The 16,505-nt window shown below is 32.3% G+C and overlaps 1 protein-coding gene across 2 annotated transcripts in view; it reads right to left on the bottom strand.

The window, feature by feature from the left end:
• Positions 1 to 420: 420 nt before the first annotated feature.
• PDCD10 (programmed cell death 10) overlaps positions 421 to 16,505 on the bottom strand; it is a 42,093-nt gene continuing 26,008 nt past the window's right edge. For both annotated transcript variants that reach the window (XM_039858026.1, XM_039858027.1), the window contains exons 4-8: positions 11,425 to 11,542; positions 10,021 to 10,147; positions 4,580 to 4,658; positions 4,193 to 4,275; positions 421 to 1,484 (exon numbers count right to left, since the gene is read on the bottom strand). In XM_039858026.1, coding sequence (XP_039713960.1) covers positions 1,403 to 1,484; positions 4,193 to 4,275; positions 4,580 to 4,658; positions 10,021 to 10,147; positions 11,425 to 11,542 — 489 coding nt within the window. In that variant the 3' untranslated portion in view covers positions 421 to 1,402. The remainder of the gene's footprint in view (positions 1,485 to 4,192; positions 4,276 to 4,579; positions 4,659 to 10,020; positions 10,148 to 11,424; positions 11,543 to 16,505) is intronic.

The following is a 16,505-nucleotide window of genomic DNA, read 5'->3' as shown; positions in this document are numbered from 1 at the left end:
GTCTGATGCTCAAAAAAAATTACATTTTTCATATATTCATAAGTCCATTTTGCAAATAACCATCCATCTACTTTCAAGAGAAAATAAGTTTATGTTAAAAATAAATAGTATCAAGATCACCAATTCTATGTTTTACCAGCGATGCATCTTAGAGGAAAAAAAAAGTCGATTCAGCAAAATGTCCATAAATTATGAGATTTCATCCAACTGTCTATTGCCTTTTTGCTTCTTTCCAAATATTTCCTGTTTACATCTACCAGGACAATTTTATGTTGCCAATGATAGTAATTCTTTAAAAATCTATTTTTAAAAATGGAGAAAAAAGTTTTAAAAGTAACTAGATTGTATTACAGCAAAAAAATTTATATTGCCAATAGAAATTTAGTTGAACGTTTAAAACCTTTATAAAAGATAAACAAATTCTAATGTTTCCCTTTATTTTATCATAATTGAAAAATAAAATTACTTAACATGAATACTTGATACATAATTTCCTTAAAACTTCTTTACGGTGAAACAAAATTACATGTATTTAAAGAGTGTATCTAATATTAACACTCATGACAATTTTAAACTCATGCATTGGTATAGTTTCAAATTACTATTAGTTGTGGCTATTTTTGGAAAAAAGGTGCAAAGTTTATTAGGGCCCAGCATACCAGAAAGTTTTAATTTTACATTGTCATAGAGTTCAAAAAGAGGCATTACAGTGTGAAGACACTATAAATTGCCATCTCTCCCACATGTTTCTCAAAACAGGCTGGAAAAATAGTCAATATCCCACATATAATAACTAGCAAAAATATTTCCATTGACTAGGTTTTGCCCAGTGATTAAGGACAAAAAAAAATAAAAATTCTTGCTGCTTTATTATCTGATAAATTGCTAATACGCTCCCATTAGAAGTTCTTTAGACATTACCCCAAGTTGCCTTAGTCTTCTGATTTTATATATATATATATTCATATATATGTATCCATTTTTTTCAAGTAAAGAAATGTTTAACAGATGTAAACTATTTATTGAATATTTGCCACCAAATATTGTTAAATACATTATCTTGCAGCATATCGCTTTCAAGTTAAAATGTCAGAAACAAACACCAATATTTACAATTCTTTTAAGGAATGTTACATAATGACACATTAAGGCGTAAATTCTTTTGGCTTATAATTCTTAAAAGAATGATAATAGCAAAAGTGATGCAAAATCTTCAGTGTGAGATTATGATTAAGCTACATTTTACAAAAATATGGTGTAAGATGGCAATAATCCCATTTAACATCCTGGATTAGGTCCCTGCAGGAGGGACTGATAATTTATACAGTCAAACTTTAAAATTTACAGATAAAGGCAGTTCAATACTGCCACTGAGAAGTACATCTCTCAACATATACAACTTTCAGGCCACAGTTTTGAAGGTCTGAAGTATCAAGTTGGTTTGATGAATTAGTCGGTTGGCACTTATGAACACATTTATTGCCCTGTTTGGAAAAAAGAAAAAAAAAAAGCATTACTTTTATCACCAAAATTCATCCTTTAAAAATATTTATGCTTCGTGCCATCTACTAACAGTAGCGACAAAATCAATTTAGAAAAAAAATGTAAGTTAGTACTGAGTATCATAACTTTAATTACAGATTGGAATTGAACAGTCCTCAACCATTTGAAACTATCTTGGAATTACTGGCCCCTAGTGGCTGGCAATTAGGTGTTGGTGGGCTGCTAAGCATAGGTGGCACCTGAACTATCAGGGCTCATTTATAGGTCAAACAAATAACTGGTCAAAAGGATTCAAATGTAGTCTCCACCTGTGGTTTCATAGAAGTTACCAAAATAAAATCTGTTAGAGTATTATACTCAGTCAAAATCTATACACCAATAGGCATCATAAGTATTTAAGAATAAGGTAATTATTTCAAATATATTTCATGCCAATCTCTTACCTTCTTTCAAAATTTTTTTTTTTGAGAATTCTAAGCTACTTTTAAAACAAAATGATCATGTAGTTTCAACATTCTGAGATTGACAATATATAAAAATATGTGTTTAAAAATTACATTGTGCTGTACATTTCCTATTAGTCCATCTTCATGTGACCAGAGCATAGAGGTGATACCCTGGTCCCACTGTGTGGCATTTTCAGTTGCTTAGTAGTACAGCTAAAGATTTTATCTTCATCCTAGACATTTCTCAAAAAAGATGTATCAGGAAGAATTAGTTAAATCAATGCAAATTTATCCCTCTTTTGAAAAATAAACTCAAAGATCAGGCTCTAGTAATAATTTTCAGTTTGGGAAAACAGGTACAAGACTCATGGCACATTATTCACACGCAAATAATTGTAATTTTAAAAAGCTGCTGAATGGAGAAAATGTAGTTGCAGGAATCCTGGATAATCCATATGCCTGTTTGAACAGTTAAAAATAACATTGGGTCCAAGGCACTGGAATTTTTAAATACTGAACCCAAGTGATTCAAATGTGCAAACAAAAGTGAAAGTAAATAATTCCAGATTAATGAAAATTAGGCTTTAAATTTAAATTAATTTCTGCCTTTCGATGTGTTTATTTCATATAGTTCTTAATTAAAATCAGAAATAATGATCTCATCATGTAAATTATTCTTTTAATGTGTTTTTGGTTATTTGGGCTTCACAGAGGAGATCAAGGAAAAACAAATATCTTTATCTTTGGAACACACCTGCCAACTTATTAAACTAAGTCCTCAAGGAACATTTCTCCTAGACATCCTGAATAGTAGCATGGAACAACACAAAACCATTAATGCTTTAGCTCAGTATCTTTAATTCATAATATAAATGTAAATATGTCAATGTGTTTGAACTGTTAAAAATAACATTAAAAAAATAAACCATTCTAATGTATTATATTATTTAAAATGTTATTATAAGTTTGACACGGACATAGGGATCTTAAAACTTCAATGGTAGTAGGATAGGCTGTCAGAGGCCCCTGATAATTAAAGTTGAGATAAGCACTATTCATTTTTTCTGACTTTAAGCACTGTTAGAAATGGTTTTGTCAACAAAATTCCTAACATTGTACTTGACATAGAAAGAATTCTCTATAAGGTATGACGCCACAGAAGACAAGGCCTCTGCATCAGCTTATAAGTTATATGTGTGTGTATGTATATATATGTAAAAAGACACATAAATTTTCTTGGTTTCTGGAGTATTCTACAGCCAACTGTATGTATATTTAAAAATAATGTCCAATTTATCTTTTAAGTATACTACCTGTCCTACAGAATAAAACTGTGAAAGTCTCTCTCCTTCCAGGATAATGAATCACAACCTTTGCAGCACTTTAAAATCACCTGGAGCAATTCTACAAAACACCTAAACTTTGGCTCCACTCTAAGCCAAATGAATCAGAATCTCTGAAGGTGAGACCACGGCACTGAGATTTTAAAAAACTTAACCCGTGAGAACCTGATGTGCAAATAGGATTAAGAACCAGTGTTTTAACTTCAGCGTAGCAGTTCACAACAGATCTATAGCACCAGCATCATCTGGAAGCTTCTAAATAAATGAAAATTCTTGGGCTCACCTTAGACATAAAAAGTAAGAGACCCTGGGGGTGGAACCCAAAAGCAATTTGCGTTTTAACAAGACCTGCAGGTAAGTTTGATGATAATCAAATTTGAGGGGTTGCTTCAGGGGTCGGCAACTTAGGCTAGTAAGTCAAATCTCACCTTGTTTCTGTGTCACCTGCAAGCTACGAATACTTTTACATTTTTAAATGGTAAAAAACAAAAAATAATAAAATCAAAAGAATATTATATGGCAGTTGAAAATTATACAAAATTCAAATTTCAATGTCTATAAAGTTTTATTAGAATATGGCCATAACGCCCACTTCTTTCCCCATCATTTTACAGCTGCTTTTTTGCACAACAGCAGAAGTAAAGCCAGCAGATGCAACAAGCCCAAGTCAAAATATCTGCTATTGAGCCTTTTTCAGAAAAGTATGCCAAATACTGTTCTAGACTAATCATGGCTGGCTAATCAAACATTCACTCTATTTTTAGTAGTCTACCTTAGTTAGAAGTTGGCTTGAGTATTAACAATTCAGTAAAAGAGTTTAATTTATATAGTTTTACTATCATGTAAGCCATATAATTTAGACAATTTTAAAAGAGAAAGATGATAAATAACAGTACTTACTTGCCATCTTTAAAATAGGTTTTCAGAGTATCACTGAAACTTTTGGAGTACTTTACAAATTCTTTCTTTTGGTGTTCAAGTGCCTACAGACATCAAATATAAGAAAAAAAAATTCTAAATAAAAAAAGAGAAATAACACAAAAGCCAAAACATCAAAGATAGGAGATTACACAGAACATGGAATGGACTTTATTATATTACAGATGAGCATTTTTAGGAGTGTTTACTTAAACATATGTAACAACATATTTAAATAAAGACAAACCCCATGGTTAATGATACAAAACTATTCCCAATAATCAAACCATCTTAGTTCACATCATCTTAGTCTTCAATACAATAAAACAACTAGGTGTAAACCAACGTCTAGGCTTCTACTAAACTTACCCTGCGGTTCTGGTATTGATATTTCTTGAAGACATTATTCACTGTATCAAGAAGTTCTTTTATTGCACTAGCTATATCCCTGTTGGATAAGGAAAAAAGAATCTTCTTAAAATAAGTTACGTTTAAAGAAGTTTATATACATATATTTAAGAATTACTAATCAATATTGTTAATTACAATACAAACCCCACATCAAGCGCAAACGTCTGACTGGCTGGTTGAGTGGGGTGTTTTAGCCTGTACCTTCCTTACTTCTCTTGCACTGTTTGCACTGCTGACCGAACATTCTCCAGCATCAGCTTCCCCAAATCAGCAATATTTCATTCAGCATTAACCTAAATTTATAAGAATATATCTCTGCCTCTCATCTTTTCTAGTTATGATTTTTCCTTTCCTTTCCTTTAAATCTGAATTCAAGTCACCATATTCTCTACTTTTGCTATCTCATGAACAATTATATGAAATTTTGCTATTACATGTAACTCATTTTTGTATTTACCAACACTTTAAGTTACATACCTAAGAGTGTGATGTTTAAAATATTTCCTCCTCGAGGATAGCTCTTCTCAAGACACACTTACCTTCTAACAATCCTTCCAAACCTTTGCTGTCACTATTTCCTTTGGAAAACATATTTAAATTTCTGGGAGAGAAAATTCTTCTACCTTAACCTTTCCAGCAATCACCCTTTGCTATATGTATATGCATCAATATGTTCTTCCCATTTCTAAAGAGAGAAAGAAATCTGTAATCTGCATTTGAGTTAGTCTTTCTATCCATGCAACATTTTTTTCTGAACTCGTCTTGTCATTTATATCAAGTCTCTTTTCAATTTCTATGTTCTAACTTTATAGCAATTTTTTCATGTCAAATTCAACATAATTCTGCATTTTCAAATAATCTCACACTTTCTAAGGCAAGCCTTCTCTTTTTCACATCCATTCTCTTAGCTATTGTTACAAAAACTTTTGCTGTTCAAATGCAAGTGTGAAAATATAAATTAGTAAAACATAAATTTAGACCATCCCAAACATTTTTATTACTGACTTTAAGTCAGAAAATGTCAGATTTCAATTATTTGTACCTATATATTTCACAGATTTACTATTTTTTTTTTTAAAAAGCTCACTGTCCAGATTTCTGTGTGCATGTGTATGTGTGTTTCACAGCATATTTCTAGTAAATAAATATGCAAAAATTCTAAAAATTACAATTAGGCAGGATTTTTGTATAAAAATAGTATTTCAGCCTATTCTAAAGAAATGCCATTTTTATTAAATATTTCAGTAAATATTTAACTATTACCTCCTGAATGTCAAACATTGATATCAGGCTGAAATATTAAAACATTAAATATTCAAATAAGACAAAAGAATTTTACACAGAAATAACATCTGTCCACTTTTTTTTTTGCCTCTAGTTTAGTAATAACAGTTTTAAATTATATAATTGTTCCTTTCATGTATGGTTTCAAGCTAGCTGAATCCTGTATTGCTGTGACAGATGCCAAGACCACTTCTGCTTAATAAAATGGTGTCATATGACCATCCTATTACATGGAAAAAACTACAATTTCAACAAAAAAATGTCAAATCTCTGAATATGGATGATTCTTCAAATGCACAATAAGCCTATTTAAAATGGAATATAAAGGAGCAAATTACACACTGATCAGACAGTTAACCTGTTTATACATAAGAGGGATTTAGTAAACAGTATTCCAAGCTTACTAATAAATACTGGGAATCGGTCGGTACAAAAAAAGAAAGCTTCTTGGGTGATTCTGCTGATAAACCAGGCTTGGAAACCACTGTCTGGGAACTCAGAGCCTACAGCTAAGGTCTGATACATTATTTGCCACAGAGCTTTATAAAGACCAAGACTGTTTATCCCTAGGCCTGGCCTTTTCTAAAACAATCTACAGCTATTTACGTCAAACATTATGTCATCCGTCTGTACACAGTTTTCATTTATGACATCGAGGAAACTAAATTACATCAGTAAAATACCTGAGGGTTTGTTTCCTACAAGAGGAAATAGCAGCATGTGCCTGTGCACACATGCGCGCACACACGCACACACACCCATACACAAAATACTTCCATTAAATAGATAAAGAAGTAGGCAAAACTTAAGGGTAAAATAACTATAGGGTAATTATATATTGGAGTTAATGGATTCTGTGATAAGGGACGTACTGTATGGGTATAATAGGAAAGAATTTTAGCAATCTACAGCTATTTAGTGGAGAACTTTGAAAGACAAGACACATTGAAAGAGAGGACGATCAGCATTTGATGAAATGTAAATGTACATCTTATCAAAAAATTACATGGAACAGTAGAGCTTCTAGTTGTTATCCAGATTTGTATATGTTTATGCAAATAATCTAAAGGAAGGAAATTCTTACACTGTATGTTTAGTTTGGTCTAGACTGGACACCTCTGGAAAAGCTAATTTGAAGCTATCATGAAAACCAAACCCTGGCAAATTTTTGCTTATAAATATGCAAATGAAGATTATAATGAGTAAATAGATAAATGCATAGCTTTCTGGTCTATTAAATCCCAAGTCTCCACTAGTCATCCTTTAATTGGAATGTATCAAACTTTTAAAGAATCCTATGAATTAATTTTATAAAATATTTGCAGGAGTTCAAATGTAGTCAAACAGAAAACACCCATTAATCACAAGTACTTTAAAATATGTTTGCTAGATCATTTTTCCTAATCAACTCCACAGAAAGAGGTGAAAATAAAATCTTATTTCACAATGCTAGTATGTGCTGTGAGTGTATGCTAGGCTCTGTGCTAGGCACTTTATGTACATCATTTCTTTCAAATCTCTCATCTACACAGGCAGAAACTAGAATCACAGAAGGTAAGCGACTTATTTATCCTAGGTCACATAGCTAAATATTGGAACGGAGAATCAAGCCTAGGTCTGCTAATAGATACAAAAATACCTGGATAATTCTTGGCCGACAGGAATCTTTTTCCTACTTTAATATAACCTATAACATCACGTACATTACTTGGTATAACAGGTATTCAATACATGCTTATTGAAAATTATTGCCTAAATAAATGAAGAGGATAACTACCTTAAATATGAGAAAGTAAAATACTATAAAGAATAATAGTAACTGTACAATATGTGCCTAAAAGATAAGCCATTTTTTATTGATTCAATTTTATCCACTAATTTTTAAACAGTGGTAATAATATGTATCAAAATCTATCTATATCAGTAATACAAATAATTACACCTTTAGCCATGTATGCTAATTCATACACTGTTGAATTTCAGTTTCGGAAGTAATATATATTATCAACAAACTTTCCATGGCACATGAGCCCTCCTAAAACTTTAAAAAATAAATTTTAATTGCCAATAACCTTAATTCAGTTGTGCTGAGTACTCTCTAGAAATCAAAATTGAAACATTATTACTGATCCATAAGTAAGAGATAAGACCCTAATTCAGCCTCTGTTAATGACTATGGATAAGACTCTAGGCTCTTGACTTCAACGTCTTTATAATTAAAATGTGGTTGTTTATAAAGTGGATTCCAAACTGTACCACTCTAGGACCACACTGGGTTTAGTTACAGAGATGCTTCAGGACTCCCTAGCAGGGAGTACGGGAGTCGAAGCAACAAAATGAGTGAGGGCTCTGGGACAATCATTTCTACCCCAACCACAATACTGTTCTCCCTCTTAACTACTGGCATTCTATGTAAAATGTCCTTTATCACATTTCTTCCAAACAGCAGAAACTTTTTTTCAATTACCAGATTAGATCAACATTATATATCTGCTTGGGAAGCAGTAGAGTCTCCTTGGATTCAAATCAAGCTCTACCAACTTACCAGCTCTGTCACCTTGGGAAAGTTAATTTCTTTTGCCTCAATTTCCTCATCTGTTACAGGGTGTTGTAATAAGTTAATATGTATAGAAAGTGCTTTAATAAGTGCTTGAGCACATAAGTTCTACATGTGATTAATATTATTAAGATGACATTGATTCTGTAAACCCCTACATTTCAATGGTCTGAAGCAAAATTTGCTACAAATATTATTTTTAAAATAATATTTTAAAAATTAAATCTTCATTAAAATGTAGTATAGATCACCAAAACATTTAAAAAATATTTGAAAAATCTGGAAATAAGTTGTTTAAACAGCTGTTTGAGATCACTGACAATTTATTCCTTTATGGGTCAAACATGTTTACTTTATACCAAACTAAAAATAAAAATTCATAAATAGTTGACTATCTTCCTTTTTCATGTATTAAAAATAGTTAAAGAAAGTTGGGGCTTTTCAATGAAGGTAAAATATTTACCTTAGGGTTTTGTCCCCTGTGGCACAAACTGTGGCTAGTCTTTATCATATGAAGCCTTTATCATACTTTCTGGTCCTTAATTAGGGGGCCAGAAAGAAGAGGGCTACCTTGATAGCTGGGTGGGTACCCATCACGAATCGTTTTCTAAAATGGGACATACTCCTCCCTCTATATCACTCAAAGTATGTGCCCAAACTAGCTAAAATAGCATTTTGCAACACGAATTACAAAGAATACTATTTCTGAGAAATTAATGTTAATATTTATTCCAAGTGAGCCTCCCTAAGTTCTTTAAAGATATGATGTATGATGCAACCCCTTCCAGAAAAAATAACTGTACTAAATCTTTCCTTTCTAGCAATTTCTACTTGTGGTTTCACTAAAAAGGCTGTAATAAATAATGCCACTACAATTATTCCCAGATTTGTTTTCCACCCATTGAAACTGAAGAAAATTATCAGACTTTTTAGTTTAAAACTATTCATCAAGAAACTATGTTTGCAGTTCCTCCCTCATTTCTGCACCCTCTCACCCTTGAGGAGAGCCCGTGGTTTGAGAACCACTTTTCTAGGATTGTCCTTCTCAACAGCCCAGCCTCTTGGCCCCACACATTTTTTTAGTCTTTTTAAATCTGTATCCCAAAGGCAAGAATTTGGAGCTTCACAACTTGGTCAGTATTAGAAAACATTATTCATGAAGACTACATTACTTATCCTAGTGACTAGTGCCATTTCTGAAATAAAAACGATTATGGCTATTTTTTTTTTTTATCAATCCTTATAACTTATCCAACTTCTCTATTCACTTTAATATGACATTTACATTTTTCTATTTTTATGTAGTTTAAACTATATTTCAGTATATGTACATTTCATTCGCGGTTTTAAAATTAAACATTCTAAAAAAAGTCACTGTACTACAAAGTCAAATGCCACAGCTTAGCAATTAATTAAAAAGTAATTGAAAATTCTAAATTTTTAATTTCAAATTAATATTTTAATTTAACATTAATGTCATACCAAAATAAAACATCTAGAAAAAGTGGTTCCTTTGAAGTAATTTAGAGAAAAAGAACCAAAACAAAAAGTTGCTTACTTGATTGTCTGCAGAAACCTCACTCTGTCATTGATCTCATCTGGGATCTTACTGAGAATTTGTTTAAGTGCTCGTGCCTTTTCGTTTAGGTCCTGGAATTCTGGTTCTGGTCGTTCAATCATATACTCTGATAAAATAAATACATAATAAAAAGCATCATGAAACTCCCTGTCAAATTCAAATCTAAGAATTTTCATTGTTGGTCAAAATGGTGAGGAAAATGGGGCTGGGAGAAGAAAGGCCAGATAATTAGGAAGTTGCAAAGTGGAATGTTTTAGGTTAGAGTTCAACTTAGTTTGGTAATAGTAACAGGGTTCCTACCAAGTAAAAAGCAGATGAACATTTTCAATTTGGAGTAAATGGAAAGCCCATGAAATCTTAAAACATAAATAAGTAAAATTAAAAGGGAATTTTAATCAAATTTATCAGGCCTCTGAAGCTACATTTCACAAAGAAACCTTAAAGTGATGACATTATAACAAATAATTACGAATACAATGGCAATATGTATCTGCTAATGGGAAGATGAATTGAACAAAAACCTCTATATTGAATATACAGTGGTTCATTACAGCAAACCACCTACTAAACAACCTACTAAAATCTTCAGCACATTCAAAATCTCAATTAAAAACAAAAATGTCATCATAAATCCAACACAAGAGTTGAGACCAAAGAATAGCAATTTTGGAAAGTTCAATCAAACCTGGCAGAGGCAAAAAAGGTTACTGACAGATTCACTGTAAATATGGAAACATTACAATTCTACCAATCAATACAACCTGGCCTAACGGGTTGGGAATGCTTATGTCTGGAATGATGAGGACTTTCTTATAAGTTATGGAAGCAGTTAAAATATTTACCTTTGTTCTCCCTTAATAAACATGGGAAATTATACCTGTATGTTTTTCTACATTAGTGGGAAAACGTCTACTAAAGTAAAACTCATTTCTAATTATTTAAAAAAGCAAAAATTGAGAAAGATGGTTATTATATTGTTCTCTGAATTCAGTGCTTGAAAAAAATATGCTAATGTTAAAAAAACTTTATTACTTTCAAACTGCTATTTGCAGATAAGCCAACAAAAAATTAAATAACTATTCCGCAGAGCTTATCTTTTGGTGAAAATAGAACTCATCAAACATTAATAGGAAAAAAAAATCAAAGTGTACAACATAAACAAACATTCTAGTTCACGTAATTAAATCTGACAGATATAAAACAAAAATCAAGAACTACTTTTCTATTTTGTAGTTTTTTCCCCACTATCATCACAGTAATAACGATAAGGAAGAAGAGGAGGAGGAGGGGAAAAAAGTGGAGGTAGCCCCTTTTGTCAAATAATAAAGATTTAGAAGTAGTGCTCTTCAACAGCTTAAGAAAGCTAAACAAGACTCTGATTACCTTCTACATCATCAGCTGCCATGCGAAGAAGGGACTCTGTGAAGTTAACCTCTACACTTTTTTTCTCTAAAATTTTCATGATGATGTCTTGTGTGAGTCCTGGATTTTCTTTTTCAGCCTGTAAGAAAGAAAGCTAGTTTGAAATACAGAAACTAAATCAGAATTTCAAAAGCAAACAATTGTTTAGAACCTGTTGGGAACTTCTTAGACTGCTCAACTTATAAGGGCAGAAATCTTTGTAAAGCAGATGTGATGATGCATTTATTTATGTTTTGTTATAGCTTGTGTATCAGTAACTTCTTATGACAGCCACGGTCCCATTTTCCATTTGAACATAAAATACTTAATACTTCCTACTTCTTTACACTGTCTTGCAAGTGTAAAGATATAAACATGTATTTTGGTAATCCATCAATAACTCTTTTAGGAGTTTAAATGCACTTGAAGATTTTTGCTTTTCATTTTTTTAGAGCAATTTTAGCTTTACAGAAAATTGAGAAGACAGTACAGAGAACTCCCATACTTCTTTCTCCTCTCTGCTCAGTTTCTCCTTATAGTTCACATTTAGATTTAGTATGGTACTTTATTACAACTGATGAACCAATACTGATACATTATTGTTAACCAAAGTACACATTTATATTAGAGTTCACTCTGTCTTATACCTTTCTATGAGTTTTGACTAACGCAGGTATCCGCCATTATAGTATTGGACAGAATGGTTTCAACTGACCTAAAAAATTCCTCGTGTTTCACTCATTCATTAGCTACTCTTTCAGCTTCAGGATCAAGCAATTACTCATCTTATCAGTATTCTGCAGAATTCTATCAGTATTGCTTTTAAATTAACAGAATGTCAGGAAAAACAAACAAAAAAAACCCCAAACAGGATTTCTTTTGCAAGTTTTATAGAAGCTATGTAATCTCTTACTTTCCCATGCAATGATTTTGTTTCTATTTTATTTCTGTAGCAAGAATATTCCCTTCACTAGTTTCGAGAACATCATTAATCCTTTTACTACTTCCTGAGCTCATTTCACTAATGATTTTGCATTGGTTCTATGTTACTCCCTAGGGCACTAAAATCTTCTAGTCATTTTAAGACTGATATAGAGTTCTGAGTTTATCGAAGTTAATTTTTAAGATTTTGGTTTCCCCAAGTAATTTTGTCTCATTTTATTATTTTTAAAAATTTTATAATCACACTCTAATTTTATAATCGCACACTAAAATTAAAAAAAAAATTATAATCACACTCCAATAAGTTTGTTTCTTTTAGAGTGTTTCCCAATTTTAATTATCATGCTGATGATTTCCTATCTTTTTTGCTGATATTAAACAGAAAATAAAAACAATTTTTAATCAGATGGCAATCTATTTGTTTTCTTATGTGTCAAGAACATTTAACTTCTGCCTTTTCAAGTCCATTCTGGTATCACTGCAGGTCCAGCTTTTTTCTGTTCCTATTGCTTTTTCCATTATAACATCTTGTTTCTCATTAGATTTCAATATCAAAAACTAAACGGTTTTGAAATGAAATGGGAAAATAACTGCACGCATTTATATCAATCCTGAGATCATTTTAATTGTTGTCCAATGTTATTCAGGGAAATCATTTCAATAGATGATTAGTAACAATAAAGTGTGTCCTGATGAATTCCATTTAACAGTGGTCCCCCTTTATCTACAGGGGACCGATCCAAGATCTACCTACCCCACACGTGGATGCCTGAAACGTTGGATGGCACCAAACCATATATATATATATATATATATATATATATATATATATATATATATATACTCAACTTACAGTGGGGTCATGTCCCTATAAGCCCATTATAAATTAAAAATATCCTGTCAAAAAATGCATTTTATACACCTAACCAACTGAACACAGCGTAAGTAGAGGTTACCTTAAACATGCTCAACCCACAGTATTCAGAAAACACTGGCGACATATTACACTGTAGAGTATGAGTTGTTTATCCCCACAATTGAGTACCTGACTGGGAGCTGCAGCTCGCTGCCACTGCCCAGCATCGTGAGTATTGTACTGCATACCCCCAGCCCAGGAAAAGACCAAAGTTCAAAATTCCAAGTATGGTTTCTACTGAATGCATACAGCTTTCGCACCATTCTAAGTCATAAAATTGTGAGGTCAATCCCCGTAGTATGTTTTTTCCTATACATACGTATCTATGATAAAGTTTAATTTATAATTTAGGCACAGTAGAAGACCAACAATAGAAAAATTATAATAAAATACTGTTAATAGTTATGTGAACGTGGTATCTCTTTTAAAACATCTTATTGTAACCATCCCTTACGTGCAGTAAACATTTTGGTGTCACTCGTTTCAGGGGTTCCTTTGCTGGCGTCTTCATATAGGCTAAACACTTTCTGGCGCAACATGTTTTCGTCATTATTTGGAACGTTTTCTGCTCATGTCTTCCACTTCAAAATTTAATGACTTTCCATCTTAACTAAACACTTATTATCCAGTGTGGCCCTAACTTTTGCAGTATGAGCTGCGACAGCAAACTTGCATGAATTTCTTTCCCTCTTCACGATTTCATGAATAGAAGATCTGTACCTACCCATAGATCTTAGTAACTTCAGCTTATTTTGTTTTTCTTTCCTTGTTAAGTCGAGAACTTTCACATTTTCACTTAAAAGAAGCACTTGATGGCTTCTCTTCGGTACATCCTAATTGCCAGTGTCACTACTCTGGAGCTTCAGGTCCACTATTAAGTCAAAAAAGGGTTGCTTGAAACCAAGCAATGCAATACCACAGCAGCTGACCAGATAATCAAAACGGTTACTAAGTGACTCACAAGCAGGGAGCACATACAGCCTGGATACACTGGACAAAAACATGATTCATTTCCCAAATGGGACTGAGCAGGACAGTGTGAAATTTCATCACACTATTCACAATGGTGCCAAATTTAAAAACTTATAAAATTTTAGAACTTATTTTTTTTTAAAAAGTTGCCTTTAAAAGAAAAGCTGTGAGAATATGGCTTAAGATGGTATAAACTTTATTAATTTGGTGAACTGCCTTAAAATTACATACAGTATACCATTTAAATAAGCCAGTATCTGATAACTGGTTTATATTCTCTAAGTAGCATTAAATCTACCTACATAATACATTATCTTGGGGAGCAGGGGAGCATTCTTTGTGTTCTAGACAATGTCAGCAGAAAACAATCTCTCTCTGATTAAATTATAATAAGGTGCTAAAAAAATTAAAAGCTGAAAGCCTGAGAACAAAGTTTTTAATATCGAGATGGTCTGGAGTCCCAAAATGCCAAAGCTGGAACATTACAGAGGTCCCTGACTTTCTCAGTTCAGTGTTCTTAGTGCCAAAATACCTAACAGAGCTGTGTATAAAGCAGTTAGGTTCAAACAAGTTAATACGTACTTATGTCCTAAGAATTTAGTAGCCTTTAAAAAACACACAAATTGAAAGAAAACTATCTTATTTAATTCTTAAATAAACATGATTACTTATTAATGAAATCTGTGCACCTGCTAGGTGCTGCCCAATTTCTGAAATGTTGGAATTAGATTGGATCCTTCCACTCTCATTTCCTGTTGTACATTGATTTTCTTGTAGTACTTACTTTTTTATCATAGCAATGGCCAAATGTCCAGCTAACAAAAACATGACACCATTGAAAGAATGTAGCCCAAGCAAATATGTTGAAACTGCAAACTACCTCAAGCTGGTAGTTCAATGTTAACCAGATGTTGGGTCCCACTGTGTTCCTTCAAATTTTAAAATATTTCATGACATCCTTGAGATTGCTTTGAGGCCTCAGGGTGCCTCAGCATAGTTTTGAGAACAGTCGTCTTAGTATTTTCTGGCTGTAGCTTTAGTTAAGGTATTTATTTTAAAAACTTTAAATTTACCAAATGAATCAGGCAAAATAAATAGTTTTAACCTTAAATCAGAGAATCTATGTATCTCCAGATATATGTAACTCCCCACATCCCGGCTGCCTTCCCAACACTTGCAGGAACTGAGTTTTCCCCCATAATAAAACCCTAAACTCTATGGGTGTCCAACTGTTATGAAGAATCCAACTGTGAGAGATAACTATCCCGAGGGATAGTAATACCCACTATTGTGCATCAGTGTTTGTCAACTGTACAACCTATCAGAACCTCACAGAGGGGGAAATGAATCAAAAGCAGAATAGAGATCTTAAAAGACAATATTTACTAGCATTATTTTATCTTGAAAAAAATAATTTTAATCCTTTTTCTCCACATAACAAAAATAGATATTAAAGCTCGATAACTATCACTGTTGTTGTGGCCTAAGAACTGGAAATATGCACATACATACAGATATATGGCTGGGTGAGGTTTTTCAAATTTTTCAAATAAGTTTAAAAAACACAAAAATCATCTTTCTAATACATGCCCTCCTTTAATTTAATTTGAAATTTAACAAATTAAAAATAATTAATAAATCAATGTAAAACTGTTTTTCTCCAAAATAACTTCAATTGCCCTCAATTAAGAATCAACGCTAAGTATAGCAAAACTTTCCCATGCATCAAGTCAGCTCTTCCAAAGCCACATACTTTAAACAAATTGCTTGCTTTTTAATTGTCTTTCAGTGTTAAAACATCAGCTTATATATAAGGATATTATAAGAAAAGGCTTCATGAAATTCCTTATTTTATCTCTTTTATAAATGTCTTTGACTATGCAATCTACTACTTCAGATAGGGTCTTACTTATCAAGACACACAGGAGAAATTTCTCTATTCTTGGTATCAGAAAAGCTAAAAAACTGACTTTTGCCTTATCAATACACATTGTATTAACACTTCACTTTCTTTCTCTTCTCTGCTCACAAAGATGCTTTAAATAGTCCCCATTATGCCTCCCTAATGACCAAATACACCATTCCAAACCACAGTGATACTCAAAGAAGGAAAGAAAAAAAAAAAACAAAACAGATGATGATATTGCTTTGTTGATTCTCTTCATTAACCCAATGATTTGGCAGGATGTATTTTAAAGAAGCTAGTATGCATGTGTACACAGGAACTATACGG

This window comes from Pteropus medius, unplaced genomic scaffold (assembly GCF_902729225.1).
Source record: "Pteropus medius unplaced genomic scaffold, Ma_sr-lr_union100, whole genome shotgun sequence".
Lineage (NCBI taxonomy): Eukaryota > Metazoa > Chordata > Mammalia > Chiroptera > Pteropodidae > Pteropus > Pteropus medius.
Note: the sequence above shows the minus strand (reverse complement) of the source record. Positions and strands in the feature narration are given on the sequence as shown.